Below are 16788 nucleotides of genomic sequence, written 5' to 3'. Positions count from 1 at the left end.
TCCAGTCTGGATGTAGTGCAGTAGATGTTTTCTGTATCAGTACCATATGTGTGGCTTTTGAGTATCAGGTGCCATGCAAACCCTTCTAGAAGGTGGGATGTGTTGGGGGAATAGAAATCTGGTCCATCTGTCCATGTGCCTCTACATAGCACATAGCATACTTTTCATCACACAATATAGCTTACAGCAACAATTCCCAGGACTTAGTCATGTCTACGCCTTTCCATATCTGCCACCCCCAACTGTAATGTTATAAACTTAGTATTTCATGTAAAGGAAAAGTATTACTTGCAAGAGCAAAACTCTAAAAGTAAAATAGAGTGATAATATCACAATAGTAGAGAATGTTTTCATTAACGATGACTTTCACAAACACAAAATTTTTTTTTCATTTTTTTTTTAAATGTCAGGATACGCTGACCAATGCAGTCAATGGATTGTGACTGCAGTCCTAATGTCAGCTCTGCCACTCTACTCACGTGTCAGGGCCAACGTATCTATCTTTCTGGGCCTCAATATCCTCAATTGTGAAATTGGAGTAACGGTACTTATGTCATAGGAATTGTATGACAATTATCAGCAAGATAAGCAAAAGACCTGAAACATGGTAGGCCCTCGAAGAGCTTTTATTGGGTCTTCTATTATAGTAGCTAAGAAACAAAGAAACAAAAAACCAAGTAGGATTCCTTTATGAGGATTTTAAGAATTATAGACATCAGAAAGTTCATCCAAAGCAACAAATCCAGGATACTTCCTTTGAGATGTAGGCTGGTAGAAAAAGCTATTTGATCAAAGTTAAAGTGAACTTCAGAAGCTAAGAGTCTAATTGGTGTCCTCTACTAGGAGATACAATATTGTACTTTGGGAAAAAGAACAAAAGCAATAATTTTTGAACTTGCCTTGAAGTAAGTAACCCAAAGGAAGATGGAAAAAAAGAAAAGGAAATGCTGTTTTCTTAACAATATCAAATTTCAGAGAAAGTGCTTGGCTCAGAACCCCTGGTCATAGCTACTCTACCATAGTGCTCACTAACGGTGCATCTTTCCACACAGGCTGATTTTACTGGGGGTACTCAAAGCTTTTACTCTGAAAGAAGGGATGCAGCTGTTTTCCTTTTCCCAAATTGATGCCAAACATCATTTGCATGTGCCTTGTTATCTTTATCTAAGGAGCCTATGAAATTTGTGGAACAGCTCGGTGACCCTGAGAAACCTGTTTTGCCTCTGAGGGAACTGGTCTAGTGGTGTCCGGGCCTGTGGGTGCTCAGTGTCATTGATAAGGAAACTATCTTTCCTCCTGGGCAGGTCTGATACCTTTGTGGAAGAGAAGGGCGTCCTGCCATAAATAGGGTTTTTGTTTGTTTGTTTGTTTGTTTGTTTGTTTGTTTTAAGAATAGGGTTCTTGCACAAAGAAACCAGCTCTGCAGCCGAGGACCTTCCTCAGGATCCACAATCATCAAAAGTCATGAAAGAGTTATAAATCACAATTACTCTGTTCCTTCAGAAGGACGCAAAACAGTCAACTTTCATCTGCCACAACCAGAACCAGTGTTGAATATACCAACACTGTGCCAAAGAAGCAGGGGACAGAATCCTGGGAAGAGAGCTTCTGAAATGCTGGCAGACACGATGAAATGGTGGATGAAATGGTGGAGGTGAAACAGCAGAAAATGGAAGGGGAACAAACAGGACTGCTGGGGGCAAGTTAAGCAGGGTCGGCCTCCACTGCAGACTTTCTGGGGTGTTATCATCAATGAGCCCCAAGTTTCCACCTCATGTAGCTACCATTAGCTTTCAGATCCTGGGCAATTTCCACTATGTCCTTGATCTCAATATCTTCCCTGAAGAAAGAGAAATAGGAATGAGGATATTTCCTTTGAAGCATTTTTTTGTAGGATCAAATGAAAGATCAATGAAGAGCCTAGTGCAGTGGCCATCATTATGTACACTATTACTTAACATGAACCTCAACATTTATTTCAACTACATCAGTTCATTGCCTTCATTTTGTCTGTTTAATTATATAATTATCTTTTATTCCCAAAGATACAGTTTTATTTTGAAACATATTATGTAAATTATGGTACACATCCTGCACAGATAAAGCCATCCAGTGATGAATGACAAAGATCTGGAAACACCACTCTACATCCTGCTGTGCAGGAAGAACAGTGCTAGCCCTATGAGGGATCCACAAAAAATGAGGCAGACTTCTAGCCAGCAGACATCTCCCAGCTGACTAGCCTAGTTAGCATGGCAGCTGATCCATACATGGTGCTGACACCAATGGCACCTACTAGAATAACTGCAGTTTGGAAACAGAATGTTTGCCCTACCAGTGTCACTTTCAAAGGATCAATTAACTAATTAATTCAACAAATATTCAGCGATGCCTTTCCACTTGTATCAGAAATTGTTCTGGATGGTGGACTGACAAAGAACAATGAAACATGGCCCTTGCCTTCAAGGGTGTCACAATGTAGCAAGGGAGACAGATAGGTCCATTATACCAACAGATAGGGTCCGGACGACTACAATGTGTGCTCAGCAATGTTCTGAGCTGCTCTTGCCCAGTGGGCAAGAGACAAAGATTCCTAAGATCAAGAGGTTCTAGTCAAGCAGGAGCTATGGTGGGGGGGAGGAGAGAGAAATAAGCAATCAACATAATAAACAAGTAAATAACACAGTGTTTTAGGTGATAAGTGTAACTAAGAGGCAATTCAGGCCAAGGTAAAGGGGATCAGGAATATGGGGTGGCGGGGGGGAGATGAATGCACTTAGCAATATACAATAAGGGTGGAGGGTGCTTACAGTTCCTTCCTGAGGATTTAGCATTCCACTCTGACATGTGACAGAGGAACACTAGAAAGGGTTTAGGTGCTGAATGAGAAGAATGCACAGGGACAATGTCAGTGAAAAGGAGAGACAGAGCAGTCAGGGAACTAGAGGTAGTGACCAAAGAAGCAGGAGAAATAAAGGAGTGCTGCCTCTTGGAGAGAACAGAAGGACTCACCTGGATTTGACATCCATTCATCTTTGTGTTCACGCCCTTGGTTGCCCATCTGTGCCATTACTCACAGAACACAGAAGTAAAAGTCCTGTATTTACCCTGTGATACACTCATGGATCAAAGGGAAAAATTTGAGAGGTATTTTTTGCTCAGATCACTTTGTATTTGGGAGATTTTACTGAATTTTCGAGCACAGACACCATATGAAGCCAATTCTGTATTTGAGGGAAAAACAGAGCATCCAAGATACACAAAGAAGCAAAGACTCTGGGAACACATGGGGAGTGATTTGAAAGACACAACTCACCCAACCTCTGCATGTGGAGATACCTATGTTCACCCATCTTTCACTTCCTATCACCGATAAAGAGTTAACAGGTACAGTAATAACTGGCCTTTGATCCACGTAGCTTCTGGAACACTCTCTCGCTCAAACAATGTATTTTGAATCCCTCCTGGACACCAAGTTCCAGGCACTGTGCTGACTCAGGGGCAACAGGTATGCTCCAGGCTGGCTCCCAGTCTTGAAATTTCTTACAAACACACAGGCCAATCATTACAGAGCTCCTTGATTAGAGTGATGACAGAATTAACGTCAAGGGAGCCTGGAAAGGAAGAAAAAGAGGGAGATAATTTAACCCCAGTGTAAAGGGAGGGTGAGCACACATGGTCAGGAATATCTTTCCAGGCAATGTGAGGTTGGTAAAGTAGGTACTTTTGTAATCCCCACTTCCCAGACGAGAAATAACATAGTCAGAAATAGTCCTTTGCTAAAGGCTGCATAACTACTCGAGAGAGCCAGATTTAAAATTCTAGGTCATTTGATTTCTAAAACACTGTATGTTCTCTCATTGACTACTACTAAAATCACTGAAACGATTTACTTTAGTACATCTTTTTTTTTTTTAAGTTTACTTATTTATTTTGAGAAAGACAGAGACAGCGCGAGTAGGGGAGGGGCAGAGATAGAGGGAGAGAGAGATTCTTAAGAAAGCTTCATGCTGCCATCACAGAGCAGGACTCAGACTCAAACTCTTGAAACCGTAAGATCGTGACTCGAGCCAAAACCAAGCGTCAGACACTTAACCAACTGAATCATGCTCCTCTCCCTTTAATACATCTTGCAATCTTTTCAGGTATATTGTGGTCACTCTCCTGAAAGCTGGTTCCAGCTGTGGGTACTAAAAGGCTCTGGGAATGTCTGTAACATTCTCTATCCCAGGAAACAGCGGGTCTGGAGAGCCCATCTCTCTTAGAATTGTAATCTATCATCTCACTAAGTAAGGTGCTCGACTTTCCACAACGATGCTTCTTGTGTTGCTGTCACTTTCCCATCTGCCTGCTCCTTCCTACCTGAGAAAAAAGGCAGAAATATGTATCGGACTGTTGGTCTCAGAACAGATCCCTCCAGTGTTAGAACATTACAGAGAAGCTATGTTCTCCTGGGTGCCTGGGTCTTCCTGGCAGGAAAAAAAAAGGAGAGAAGAGTAAGTCTGTACCACAGGAATGGCACGTACTGTGCATCTCAGCAACTCTCAACACACGTGAAATTTGTCACAGTGAAAGGAAGGGAATTACCTCTAGAGTCAGACAGACCAAGGTGTGAACCTTGGCTCCCTCACTTACTGTCTTACTGAAACCCATCTCAGCCTGTTTCTTAATCTGTTGAAGGGGAATTTTGATACTCATTGTTCAGGTTTGTTAGTAGATAAATATTAAGTGTGTAAAAACAATCAGACCATCAATAAATCAAAAGCAATGTCTAGAGTGATGACAAAATAGAATATCTTCTATTCTGTATCACTTAATTCCATTTTCTGTGTGTAGAAGTTATCGAACTTCAAGTTGTCAAGTAACATGTCAAGGTGACACACTTGATTGCTGGGAGTGAGGTAGGCACTCAGGTGTTCTTTTCCGTATATTGTGCGGGAAATGGAAAATACCTTTCTTTGAACCCAGTGACTCTTAGCAAATGAACACCTTACATAAGAAGTCAACTCTGAACATCATCAAAAAATGACACAACAAACCATAGCTCTTGGCAAAAATAATCCTTTTGATAAGACATGGTGATGTTGTGAGAGCATAGGCTGTAGAGACACGAAGACTTGAATTCAAATACAAACTGCACTCTAAGTCTTTCTCTTCTAAGAATTGCAAATAGTAACCTCCTCTTTAAGATTTAATGGGTTGTTAGTTAAATAGGATACAGAGATCAACACAGGGCTTGGCATACAGACTGTCCTCGACAACTATCAGGTTTTAATTCATCCCTTTCCAGGGCAAGTTCACTGTCAACCTTTCCAAGCAGAGGTTAAATTTCCACTATGAACCTTATTTTCCCTCTCTTTTGTTTTTGGTTGTATTTTGATGGGTGGCAGTTACTGGTTGTACCAGCCAGTTTCTGCTGCACAACAAACCATCCAAAATCTAGTGACTGTAAACAACCAATTCTTTTGGTCACAATTCCGCAGCTCGACAATTTCAGCTGGGCTTAGCTGAGTGGACATTTTGCTGTTCTCAGAAGGTGTGTTTATGCATCTGTGGTCAGTGCCCTGTCTGCTAGAAGGCTCTGCTGGGGGCTAGATGGTCTATGACGGCTTCACCCACCCACATTTCTGGCAACTGGTTCACTGTCAGCTATGGTGAAGGGGATGCATGGGCCCCGGGTCTCTCATCACCCACCTAACTCATGCTTCTTGTTATCTTGTGTCAAGAGCAGCAAGAGAGGGCAAACTCCGGTGTGCAAGCAGTTTTCAATTCTCTGCTTGCTTCACACTTGCTATTGTTCCATTGGACATAGCAAATTTCCTCGCCAAGGCCAAGGACAATGTGGGAGGAGATACAGGCAGGCATTCACATATTACAGTTGTTACTGTAACAGTCTACTGTTAAAATAGTTTGTGAAATGACCATGTTTATCATCAGAAAAATAGTTAACTATGGGTACACCAGATACTAGAATGCAGTCTCTCGAAAAGGATTTTTATTCTTCCATAGAAAAAAATCAAAGCTATCTTGCCCTATTCTCTAACAGGTGAATAATAAAATCATTGTATGAAATTCTTAAAAAAAACACATTTGAAAATATTCTCGAATTGTACTAAATCTGTAAGCTGTGGATCTCTTTATCCGGAAGTGTGCTATGACTTTGCCAGTAGGAACCCAGCCTGTACCTCTCTCCATACTATAAAGTTGCTCTACTCTCCCTTCCAAAAAAATATGCCTCCAACAGAAGCCTACTGCATAGGCACACTCTGATGTGCAAGTTATGGACTAGACTAGAAGGCAGCACCTCTGCTGAGACAAGGACAAGGAGATAGGTACTGGTAATAGTGAAGGAACTTGTGATGTGGCTGGGGCCGAGTTGGGCCACCCCTTCCCGCAGACACCAGCCCAATCTCCCAGCTTTGCTAGAGTTCCTCTTGATTCATTCAAATCATCTTTCAAAGCTGAGTCCAAGTTCTATCATTTCCTACTACAATGTCTTTACCTACGCTGTTCAGGATCCCTTGGTATTTTATTTGTTGTGTGGTGGCTGATAACTGCTACTATGAATGCCATCATTTCCCCATTATATTTTCTATATGATTATTGCTGGCATACATGAAAGCTTTGGTATTTTCAATATTAGTATTTCATTCTACCACTTAAAGGAATTCACTCTTATATCATTTCTTAGGCTTTTCCCAAGAATATATTCCCATCGCTTGGAAATAATGAAAATGTTGTCTTCTTTACTAAAACAATACTTTTTTTTTTCTCTTTACAATATAATTGCACTGGAACGACCATCTAAAGCGAGCTTTAATAATATTGGTGATAATAGGTATATTTGCCTAAGTCCTGATTGTGATGGAATTTTTTTCTAGTTGTTCAACACCACTGGTGTATTTGTGTATTAGACACACTGAGGACTACAACCTTCTAATATCTATTTTCCCAGTTTGTTTTTAATTACGGGGTGTCACATTCCTTCAAATGTTCTTTCATCGTCCATTTATCCTTAAAATATGGTCAGTAGTAGTAGTATCTCTATTGGTTGAAGTCATTCTCTTTATGTCTCCATTCTATCATTTTCTTCATATGCAACCCACACATTTGTGTCATATTATGCTCTAGATATCACAGGTGTCTGTTGCCACTGGGAACAGGATCGTTTGTATGAGCTATTCTGGGTATAAATGGAGTAGAGCAGACCCTGGGAAGCTGATCTAACTTGTTATTTAAAACTGGGGCTGTATGTTTCCTCAGTACTTTGCACTTACATTTCAGATTCAGTTTCCCTTTGATGCAGGGATTCTTTCGCTGGAAAAGTGAGTTTTCAAGATCCTGCTTGCTTGATGCCAGCAGAGGGTCTGTGGGTAAGAGAGAGGCAGAGATGCCTAAGTTGCAGTATGGCAAAAGTTGGGGGACATCAGAGGCCTTCTCCATAAGGCTACTGTTAGAGCAGGGAAACAGTAAGAAAAAATGAAAAAGTGGGGGAAGCCTTTGGGGTTGTTACATATTGGGCTGTGAGGGGCCACTTCCTGGCCAAGAGGACAGCTTGAGCACACAAAGAGGTGACAGAGCACCAAGTGGCCTTGTTGGAGGCCCATCCCAGAAGGCTTGTAAACATCCCACTGTAAAATGAGAAGGGATTTCCATAGGCATGTTTTCCAAAACCCCAAGCGGTACTTCTCAATGAGAAAGAGAGAGGAGGGTGGAGTGGGTGGAGGGTGGAGACTGTTGGCATTTAATAAAAGGCTAATTGGGGTGGTTCTGCAGCTGTTGGGTGAATAGGACTCCAAGTACAAAGGGCTGAAACAAGTAGGAGAGAAGTTTACTGATAGGAAACTGAGGAAAGATGTCAGTAGGGGTTCAAGAAAAGTGTTAAGTGATGGGCTGTGCCAACATGCCAGGCAAGGTGAAGAACCTGCCACGCTGAATAAAGGAAACCTCATTTTGGAAGGTGGGGGGGGGGGGAGTGCGGTGGGGGGGGGGGGAGCAGGGCAGAGGGAGAGAGAGAGAGAATCGTAAGCAGTCTCTACACTCAGCGCAGAGCAAGACTGTGGCTCGGTCTCACCATCTTGAGATCAAGACCTGAGTGGGAATCCACAGCTGGAGGCTTAACTGACCTTGCCACCCAAGCGCCTCAAGGAAACCTTATTAAAATGGGAGTCCATAGGCCAGCAGGGGGAGCTTTCACACCCTACCGCTGCAATCAATTGTGGACCCCAACAAGGACAAACAGTGCCTTGCATTCCCAGCAGGAAGAAGTTTACTTTCCTACTCCAGCAGGAGGAAGGAGGAATTTCTCCTGCCCCAGCAACAAGCTCAGCCAATAGGAAAATACCACAACTCTGCCACTTGAGAAACTGTCATCACTCTGAACTGTCGTTTTCCTGCAATGGACTTTTCCTTCGCAGGAATCCCTCCCAACTTCCTCTTTTTCCTACAAAGGAAGGTTCCCCTGCTCGGATCTCCAGACTTGTCCAAGGTGTGCCACGCTTTGCGTGTCCCGAATCGCAATTCCTCTGCTACTCCCAAATAACCCCATTTTGCTGATAAACGAACTGGCTGTTTGACCTTTAAGGTGGACAAACCCGTTGAAGAAATAGAACGGCATGCTATGACTCAGCAAAGATTAGGTACTGTTTTGCCAGGAATACTGAGGGTCATTTAGACAACCCTGGGCCCTCCTAAAACGTAAGGAGGTACCATTTGTTATGGACAGTGATGATGCCCTTTACCTTATCGCGGGTAAAATAAGTGCACGTGTTTCATGCAACCTGCTGGACAGGGTGAGGAGAAACGTCTGGCCGCGCCACGGCCAAGTTCGACTCAAAAGGCACACGTGGAAACGATCCCGGCCCAAGTCACGGTGCAGGGATTGGCGAACCGAAGTCCCGCTGGCAGGAGATTCCCAGCCCGCGAGGTGCGGGGCGCCTGCGCAGTGGGCCCCCGGCGCCGCCGCGCGCGCTGCGGGAGCCACGAGACCCCCGCCCCCGCCCCTCGCCCTCCAACGTGAACGCGCACGTGAATGGGGACACGGACGCGCACGCGAATGCGCCTCACCTCGCTCAACCCCTGCCCGGCGGCTGAGGAGGGAGGGGGGCGCGCGCGGGAGTCGCGGGTGGGCTCTGTGCGGAGTGGCGGACCCGCTGGCGGCGGCGCGGGGCCGGGGTCGCGGGCTCCGGCTCCGGCGCGGGCGCGGGCGCGGGGGCGGCGGCGCCTCGTCCAGTCAGGCGGCGGCGCTCGGGACCCTCTGGCCGCACGGGGGGACGAACTGACTGACGTATCTCGCCCGCCCCCGTCCCCGCCCCCGCCCCTGCCTCATCTACCCGGGGCTCCTGGCCAGAGCGCTTTCTCTCGCTGCTCCTCTCTTCGGCCCTTTCTCTCTCTGGCACCTCGGGCGGCTGCGGTGGCGGCGGCGACAGCGATCCCAGCAGCAGCGAGCGGCGGGAGCGGGCGGCCGTGACGATGAAGTGCAAGCCCAACCAGACGCGCACCTACGACCCGGAGGGGTTCAAGAAGCGGGCGGCGTGCCTGTGCTTCCGGAGCGAGCGCGAGGACGAGGTGCTGTTAGTGAGTAGCAGTCGGTACCCGGACCGCTGGATCGTGCCGGGCGGGGGCATGGAGCCCGAGGAGGAGCCGGGCAGTGCGGCTGTCCGAGAGGTGTTCGAAGAGGCGGGAGTCAAGGGGAAGTTAGGCCGGCTCCTGGGCATTTTCGAACAGAACCAAGACCGCAAGCACAGAACGTACGTGTACGTACTGACCGTCACCGAGATTCTGGAGGATTGGGAAGATTCGGTTAGCATTGGAAGGAAGCGAGAGTGGTTCAAAATCGAAGATGCGATCAAGGTTCTCCAGTGCCACAAGCCCGTGCATGCCGAATATCTGGAGAAACTAAAGCTGGGCGGCTCCCCAACCAATGGAAACTCGGTGGCCCCGTCTCTGCCACAGAGCGATCCCTAGTATGTACCGCTCCTGCACAGACTTCTGCTTTCCGCCTACTTTAGAATAAATAGTGCCCGGAGCACCTCTGCTGCCTAGTGCGGTCTCTCGGGGAGGAGGGGGGCTTCTTTTGTTTCCTTGGCAGACCTCTGAATCACGCTTGCAAACTGTCTCAGTTGCCAGGCACTGTTTTCAGACAATTTGCACGTTTTTCAGATGCCTTGAAAATCGCTGCTTCGTAGGACTGTAACAGATTTCGGTAAGCCTAAACCACGTGGGTTTGTTTGTTTGTTTGTTTTTTTTAAAGGTGCCTTAACTGCTTGCTCAGCTCTTAGTGTGTGTGTGTGTACAAGTGTGTTCACGCTGTGGGTTGTTCTTTTCTTTTACGTTTCCACACACGTGTGCATGTGCACGTGTGCATTTTTGGTACCATAGCCTTGCGGTTTGTTTTGTAGTGAAGGCCTTTTAAATCTGAACATCTTGGTGGTGTGGCATCTTTAATTTTTTTTTTTTTCTTAACCTCCTTTCTCATTCACAGCATTAACGCCAGCCCTTCTGTGATGGCAATTGGTTTAAAGATCATTGATGGATTTTTTTTTTTAAATATTTAAGAAATTTCACATCTTGTGGTCTTTCCTTACTGGGCAATAATTTTGTGTTCAGTGATGTGATCTAATTTGGCCTTTTCAGAAGTTTCTTTACTCATAGGTACATAATTTGATTTTCAAAAAAATTTCACCAGTGGTAATTTTTTGCTGCTTATTTGAAGTGGCCATTTCCCATACAGCCCAAATGTACTTTAACAAATATTACTTTAGACAGTGAATGTCTTCTTGGATAAGTATTGTTAACCAAACACATCCTGATGTGTACATGTTATCATGAAAACTGTGTCCGTAGGGAGTGATTTCGTGTTCAACTTGCAATTTCATTGCCCATTTCTTAATACCCTAGAATAACCATGGTTCTCCCAATATTAACTAGTTTTTGAAAGAAAGTTATTTCACGTATTTGAATTGAGTGGACATTCCAGTTAACCTTCCTGACTACCAATAACCATAGGCATGGAATTTATATGGTTATTACATTCCAATCCAGTGATGTACCTTTCTTGATACTTGGCTGGTACAGACTTCTTAAACTGTCAGGACACCTGTACAATCTCTATTAAAGATTTAGGATTAAATGTTTTCTGTCACAGGACAAACTTTTTTTGAGATATCTAATTAAAAGCTCTTGCATTTGCTTCAATATTTGTTTGAAATCAGGAATCTTACCTAAATTCCAAAGGTCTCTCTTCTGAAACTACCTTTATTCTCATAGCCATTCAGCAGTCAGGTAAATGTACAACCTCCTTTGTGAAGAGGATACTAAGGGTGGAAAGGTGATGGCATATATAACACTTAAACATTTTTAAAACATTCCAGTAGTAAATAATGAGTATAAAATAGAAAAGAATTTAAACATTTACATAATTAAATAATTTTAACATTTAAAATATTTGTTAAAGCAACCTGTTTTCAAAAACAATTACTGCTAAAAGTGTAACAGGTACCTTTTGTTAGAAATTCATATTTTACTGTTTTACATCATACAGAGCAATGTACAAATTCCAACACTACAGCTTAATCAATTTTTACATAGTGAATACATGCATGTAACCAGAATCCAGTTCAAGAAATTAACATTACCTGTAACTCAAAAACCCATTGCATTTCTACTCCTGATCAGTACTGTGATTTCTTTTAAGACTATAGAATAGTTGTGTTTTTGAACTTTATATGTTGACTTATAGAATGTATACTTTTTTGTGCTGCCCTCTTGTGTTCTTTGTGTGTTTTACTCTTCAAAATACTCAAATACTTTTCTCCATTTGGTTTGCACTGTACTTCTACAAATTAAAATGTTTATATGATTGTTATTAAAAAGTGGGTTCTGGGGCGCCTGGGTGGCTCAGTCGGTTGAGCGTCCGACTTCAGCTCAGGTCACGATCTCACAGCCCGTGAGTTCGAGCCCTGCGTCGGGCTCTGGGCTGATGGCTCAGAGCCTGGAGCCTGCTTCTGATTCTGTGTCTCCCTCTCTCTCTGCCCCTCCCCCGTTCATGCTCTGTCTCTCTCTGTCCCAAAAATAAATAAACGTTAAAAAAAATTTAAAAAAAAAGTGGGTTCTGTTGCACTTTCTAAAGTTTGGTGCCACTGTTTTGGAAACAAATCTTCCTACAAATTTAAGCACAGATAAAGTACAAGTTTCAGTTCACAAAACATTTTTGGCACTAATGATCTCAAAGTAAATTTAAAAATGAGTTTTTAAGGGGCGCATGAGTGGCTTGGTCGGTTAAGTGTCCAACTTCGGCTCACGTCATGATCTCATGGTTCGTGAGTTCAAGCCCTGTTGGCTCTATGCTGACAACTCAGATTCTGGATCCTGCTTCAGATTCTCTGTCTGCCCCTGTCTGCTCCTCCGATGCTTGTACTCTGTCTCTCACATTGTCTCAAAAATAAATAAACAGTAAAAAATTTTTTTAAAGATGAGTTTTTAAAACCAGCGACATTTTCATTTGAATTATATAGTTTGATCAAATATAATTATTGAATATTTTTCTGTTTTCCCTTAAAAGTGATATATATTGTATATCTCTTTGAGCACATTTAATTTCAAACAAGCAGACTTTCACTATTCATAAAATCTCATTTAGACCCAAAGATATCTTTTCCCAATAACCTAGTTTTTCAACAAGATTCTTAAATACCTCCTTAACACATCAGACATATTGGATCTTTATTTTATAGATAAGTTTGTTGATAAAAATCCCTTCCACCTGAAATTCTGTCACAAATACTTTGGAGGCTTAACTTGTTATTCTTAGAGGTAATAATGCATCATTTTATTTGGTTCTTAAGTATCTAAGACAAAAATGCACAGTATTCATACTAACCTATTACTAAGAATTATTAGCCTGTAAATATGTTGTGGGCTTTTTTTTTTCTTTCCTTTTTTTTTTGACAGAAACATCTAGAATAAGTCATGATATTTTCAGCATTGACTGTCAGGTTCGTTTAAGTAGTTTTTGTGAAATATTCTCTGGAGCCTAGCCTTGTCAGAATAGTTAAAAGGTCCAAGGAGATACTCTTTTACTCTTTAAGACCAAGAGTCTGAGGCCAAAGCAGGCAACCAGAGGTAGTGTGTAGAAAATTTCTATCACTTCAGTGCCCCAAAGATTGATTCACAGTTGGGATTTTTTTTCCTTCCAAGAGTGTTAAAAAGTCACTTGTAGGGGCGCCTGGGTGGCTCAGTTGGTTAAGCGTCCGACTTCGGCTCAGGTCACGATCTGGCGGTCCGTGAGTTCGAGCTCCGCGTCGGGCTCTGTGCTGACCGCTCAGAGCCTGGAGCCTGTTTCAGATTCTGTGTCTCCCTCTCTCTGACCCTCCCCCGTTCATGCTCTGTCTCTCTCTGTCTCAAAAATAAACATAAAAAAAATTAAAAAAAAAAGTCACTTGTACATTATTTGTTTGGTTTTTCAGCCCTCCCCTTGATAAAAAAGGGAAAAGAGTACTCTCCACAGATAATTAAGGTTTGCAGACATGCATCAGAAATTTCTTTTCTGTATGTTTTATAAATAGCTTACATTTCCAGCTGGTCAAATAGTTTATTCTTCCTAATGTATAAAGAGAAAACATTAGAGGTTAATGCAAATACATAAGTATACTGGAAATAATGGGTGCTCTGTCTATAATGTATATTTTTTTTCTAGAAATGTCTGTATGTACACACACACAAAGAGACACACACACAAGATATATTTGACCGAGTAAGGGCTTTTTACTTTCAGATGTCCCATGGGGGAGAGCTTCCAGAGAAAACCAGAGTTTTATCAATATTTTCTTGGTAGTTGTTTCCTTATAAACTGTTATACTGTATTTAGCAGATTTTAAATGTTCATGGGCAAACAGTACTATAAGAAGTGGGAAAGTCACTATGGTGATAGAAGTAAAACATGACGTTTCTATGAGACAGTTTGGTGTGATAGAAACTACAGTTAGGGCTTGAAGTCAGACAGACTTAGGGTTGAAAACTGGCTCCAGTTCTGGCTCACACTGACTTTAGCCAAGATATCTATCTGATGCTCAGGTTTTTTTAAATATATAATTTATAAAAATTTGAGACAATAAAAATAGATACTTTATAAACCATGAGAATACTTTCCTGGCCACTGGGATAAGATACTTTCTTCTGTGTCATGGTTCTAACAGTTTATTGTACTTATTTGCATGGTTGTGCAGCTAGACCATAAACCCTTTGATGGGTGAGAACTAGCCTGAATTATTTCCATAAGCCTACAGTCCAGAAAATGGAATTTAGAATTTTTTATGTCTTACATGACCACCCACCTTTTTGCAAAGTTTGTAGTATCACTGCTTTCCTGCATTTTTTATTTCATAATATAATAGGTAACTCCTTCAGCTGCTGATCTAAACTCACATTGCATCTGCATTAGATAATTCTGTGAAGGCTTTCCAAATGCAGAGTGATGCAGATCATAGACTCTTTGTAAATTTGTCAATTGGAGGAGTTCTTAAATTAGTATATAAGCCTGCTAATTATACGTTGGTTTCCTTTTCCAGATGAACAGCAAAGATCTTCAGGATGGCTTTGAAAGAATCATTGATGTGAACCACTGATCAATGGAATTTTCAAGTGGAGGTGAGCGTTTCTGAAAATGTTTCCAAGGAGACAGCTCATCTGATTTCCCTCCTGTATCTTGGGACACTCTTTACCTGTCTATGCCACTGACTTTTCTTGCCCTGGTTGTTGTACTATTGTACATGAACAGACTCTGATTTCAGCACCTATAGCCTATTGTTGCGCTTTTTTGATGTATCTGCCTTCTCCATTAGACTGTGATATCATTGAGAGCAAAGACCACATTTCCTTACTGTTTGCATATTCTGCATATGAAACACTACTTGAAATTTGATTGACATCTCTGAAGGTTCTTTGAATTCACATTTTGTAATCACTATGTGGCAAAACATTCCCCTTTCGATTGGTGCTAGTAGAATATATGCTGTGTGGGCACCAAGTGTGAGGCTTTCCCATATCAGGTGTTTCAGAAACTTTTCAAGGCAGTTTTAAGTTGTTCAAGGACAAGAATTATTACCCATAATTCTCTGTCATACCACAAAGTGGCTAGCACCATTTTGAGATTTACCCCATCATTTAAGGACAACATTTTGTAGAACCGGTCCTTTGTGTAACAGCTTTAGTGTTTTTGTACTGTTGTTGCTTTGCTGAAAATTTTATTCAAAAAATATCACTTGCTATAAAACTATAAAATAAATACAGTAAACACAATATAAACACAATATAATATTGTGAATTTTTATAAAAAGTAAATTTTAAAATGATATATTTGATGTTTTTGCAATGCCCTAACTACTTCTTTCATGTGATCTTACCATCCCTTTGAAGATTGTTTTTCCCAGTTTATAGGTTCAGGATACTGTATTATTTGATGCCAGAGCTAACAAAAACTGTGGTACAGGCAGTTTCCAAAGTTAATTATACCACTTTGCCTAGGTTTATTCTGCCTCTCTTACTGATACAGTTGGCCAATTTTCATCCCCTTTTCTGACACACTCAGCTGGCTTCTCATTCTACCTGGCTTCTGCATATGAGAATGTGGAGGAGGTCAGCTAAATTGTTGTCACTTAGAAAAGGCATTGAAGAAAAAAATCTTCTCTAGGGGGGAATAGAAGATGAAGAATTTAAATAGAGAGGACTTGGGTCAACTGTGTCCAGGAGAGCAACTTTAAGAAAAATGACAAAGATTTTTAGAGATAATTTTATGGAGTTTTGCCATGGGGTTTGTAATGTCAACACTCTTACCCAGCTTCATACAGAGGCCCCAAAGTAGCTTTAATATGGTAGTTTTCTTCTTTTGCATTTATAAAGCAATTACATAAGCAAAAAATGTGAGCTCCATTTTAGTGTTATACCTTTACTCATGGTACCAGTGAAATAGATTGTTTCCTTAATCCTTACAGAATTTGAAATTGCACATCTCCCAATTTATTGGGTTTTTTTAAGATGTGATATGGTACTGTGGTTATGTTTTTTTAATCCTTATCTTTTAGAGAAATGTACTGTAAATTTTACAGATGAAATGATTATGCTACTGATATTTGCTTCAAAATAACCTGGGGGTGGGGTAGATGAGCATATAGATAAAATGAGATTGGTAATAAATTGATAATTTTTGAAGCTGTGTGACAGATATTTGGGAGTTCATTATACTCTTCTCTATACTTTTGTATATATTTGAAACTTTCCATAATAAAAATTGAGTAACAATTTCTCTGTTGTTTATTTGTAGGCCCCTGCAATCCCAAAGACTTAAGTAGGGAAGGCTGGTTAAAAGACAAATCTACAGCCCAGATAAGCACTCATCCCTCCTCACCAAAAACCTAGGTTTTCTTCCTGCTAAACCTATTGGCAAACTTGCTCTTCCCTCAATGTGAATTATTTCCTTGAAGGTCTCCCAGTTCCACATGTAAGAAGACTTTTAGTGTCATCAGCATGTCAGACATGACCAGAAAACTTTGAACCTCAATGATGGACATAAACTTGGGTTCCTGATGAGACAACACTCCTATTCTACAACTTATCTTTAAAAAATTATTTTTTTCTGATTACAAAATTAATTTTTTCTTAATTTCATAAAATTTGGAAAATTCCCTCTAAAACACATGAATAAAAAAAATCACACATGATCCCCCTACCCAGAATAACCATATTTGAAAAATTTGTATGTGTGTATATGTATACATATTCCAACCTTTTTCT

At 41.6% G+C, this 16788-nt stretch overlaps 1 protein-coding gene and 1 long non-coding RNA gene across 4 annotated transcripts; one reads left to right on the top strand and one right to left on the bottom strand.

Annotated features, from left to right (window-relative positions):
- Positions 1-334: 334 nt before the first annotated feature.
- Positions 335-9245, bottom strand: LOC128773828 (uncharacterized). 2 transcript variants are annotated; one of them, XR_008418282.1, is made up of 5 exons: positions 9067-9245; positions 7278-7367; positions 4363-4469; positions 3317-3614; positions 335-1840 (listed from the first exon to the last, which is right to left on the bottom strand). It is a non-coding gene; the product is annotated as an uncharacterized LOC128773828 (long non-coding RNA). The 2 variants fall into 2 exon arrangements; XR_008418283.1 differs by lacking the exon at positions 9067-9245 and adding an exon at positions 8742-8927.
- An 86-nt stretch (positions 9246-9331) lies between these two features.
- Positions 9332-16296, top strand: NUDT11 (nudix hydrolase 11). 2 transcript variants are annotated; one of them, XM_053891618.1, is made up of 2 exons: positions 9332-10204; positions 14568-16296. In XM_053891618.1, exon 1 carries the CDS (start codon positions 9472-9474, stop codon positions 9964-9966), a length of 495 nt encoding a protein of 164 aa, XP_053747593.1. In that variant the 5' UTR covers positions 9332-9471; the 3' UTR covers positions 9967-10204; positions 14568-16296. The 2 variants fall into 2 exon arrangements, with proteins under 2 accessions (XP_053747593.1, XP_019295144.1); XM_019439599.2 differs by having other exon boundaries at positions 9333-9965.
- Positions 16297-16788: the final 492 nt, after the last annotated feature.

Source organism: Panthera pardus, unplaced genomic scaffold, assembly GCF_024362965.1.
Source record: "Panthera pardus isolate Hobbes unplaced genomic scaffold, ASM2436296v1 HiC_scaffold_27, whole genome shotgun sequence".
NCBI classification, from domain to species: domain Eukaryota; kingdom Metazoa; phylum Chordata; class Mammalia; order Carnivora; family Felidae; genus Panthera; species Panthera pardus.
Note: the sequence above shows the minus strand (reverse complement) of the source record. Positions and strands in the feature narration are given on the sequence as shown.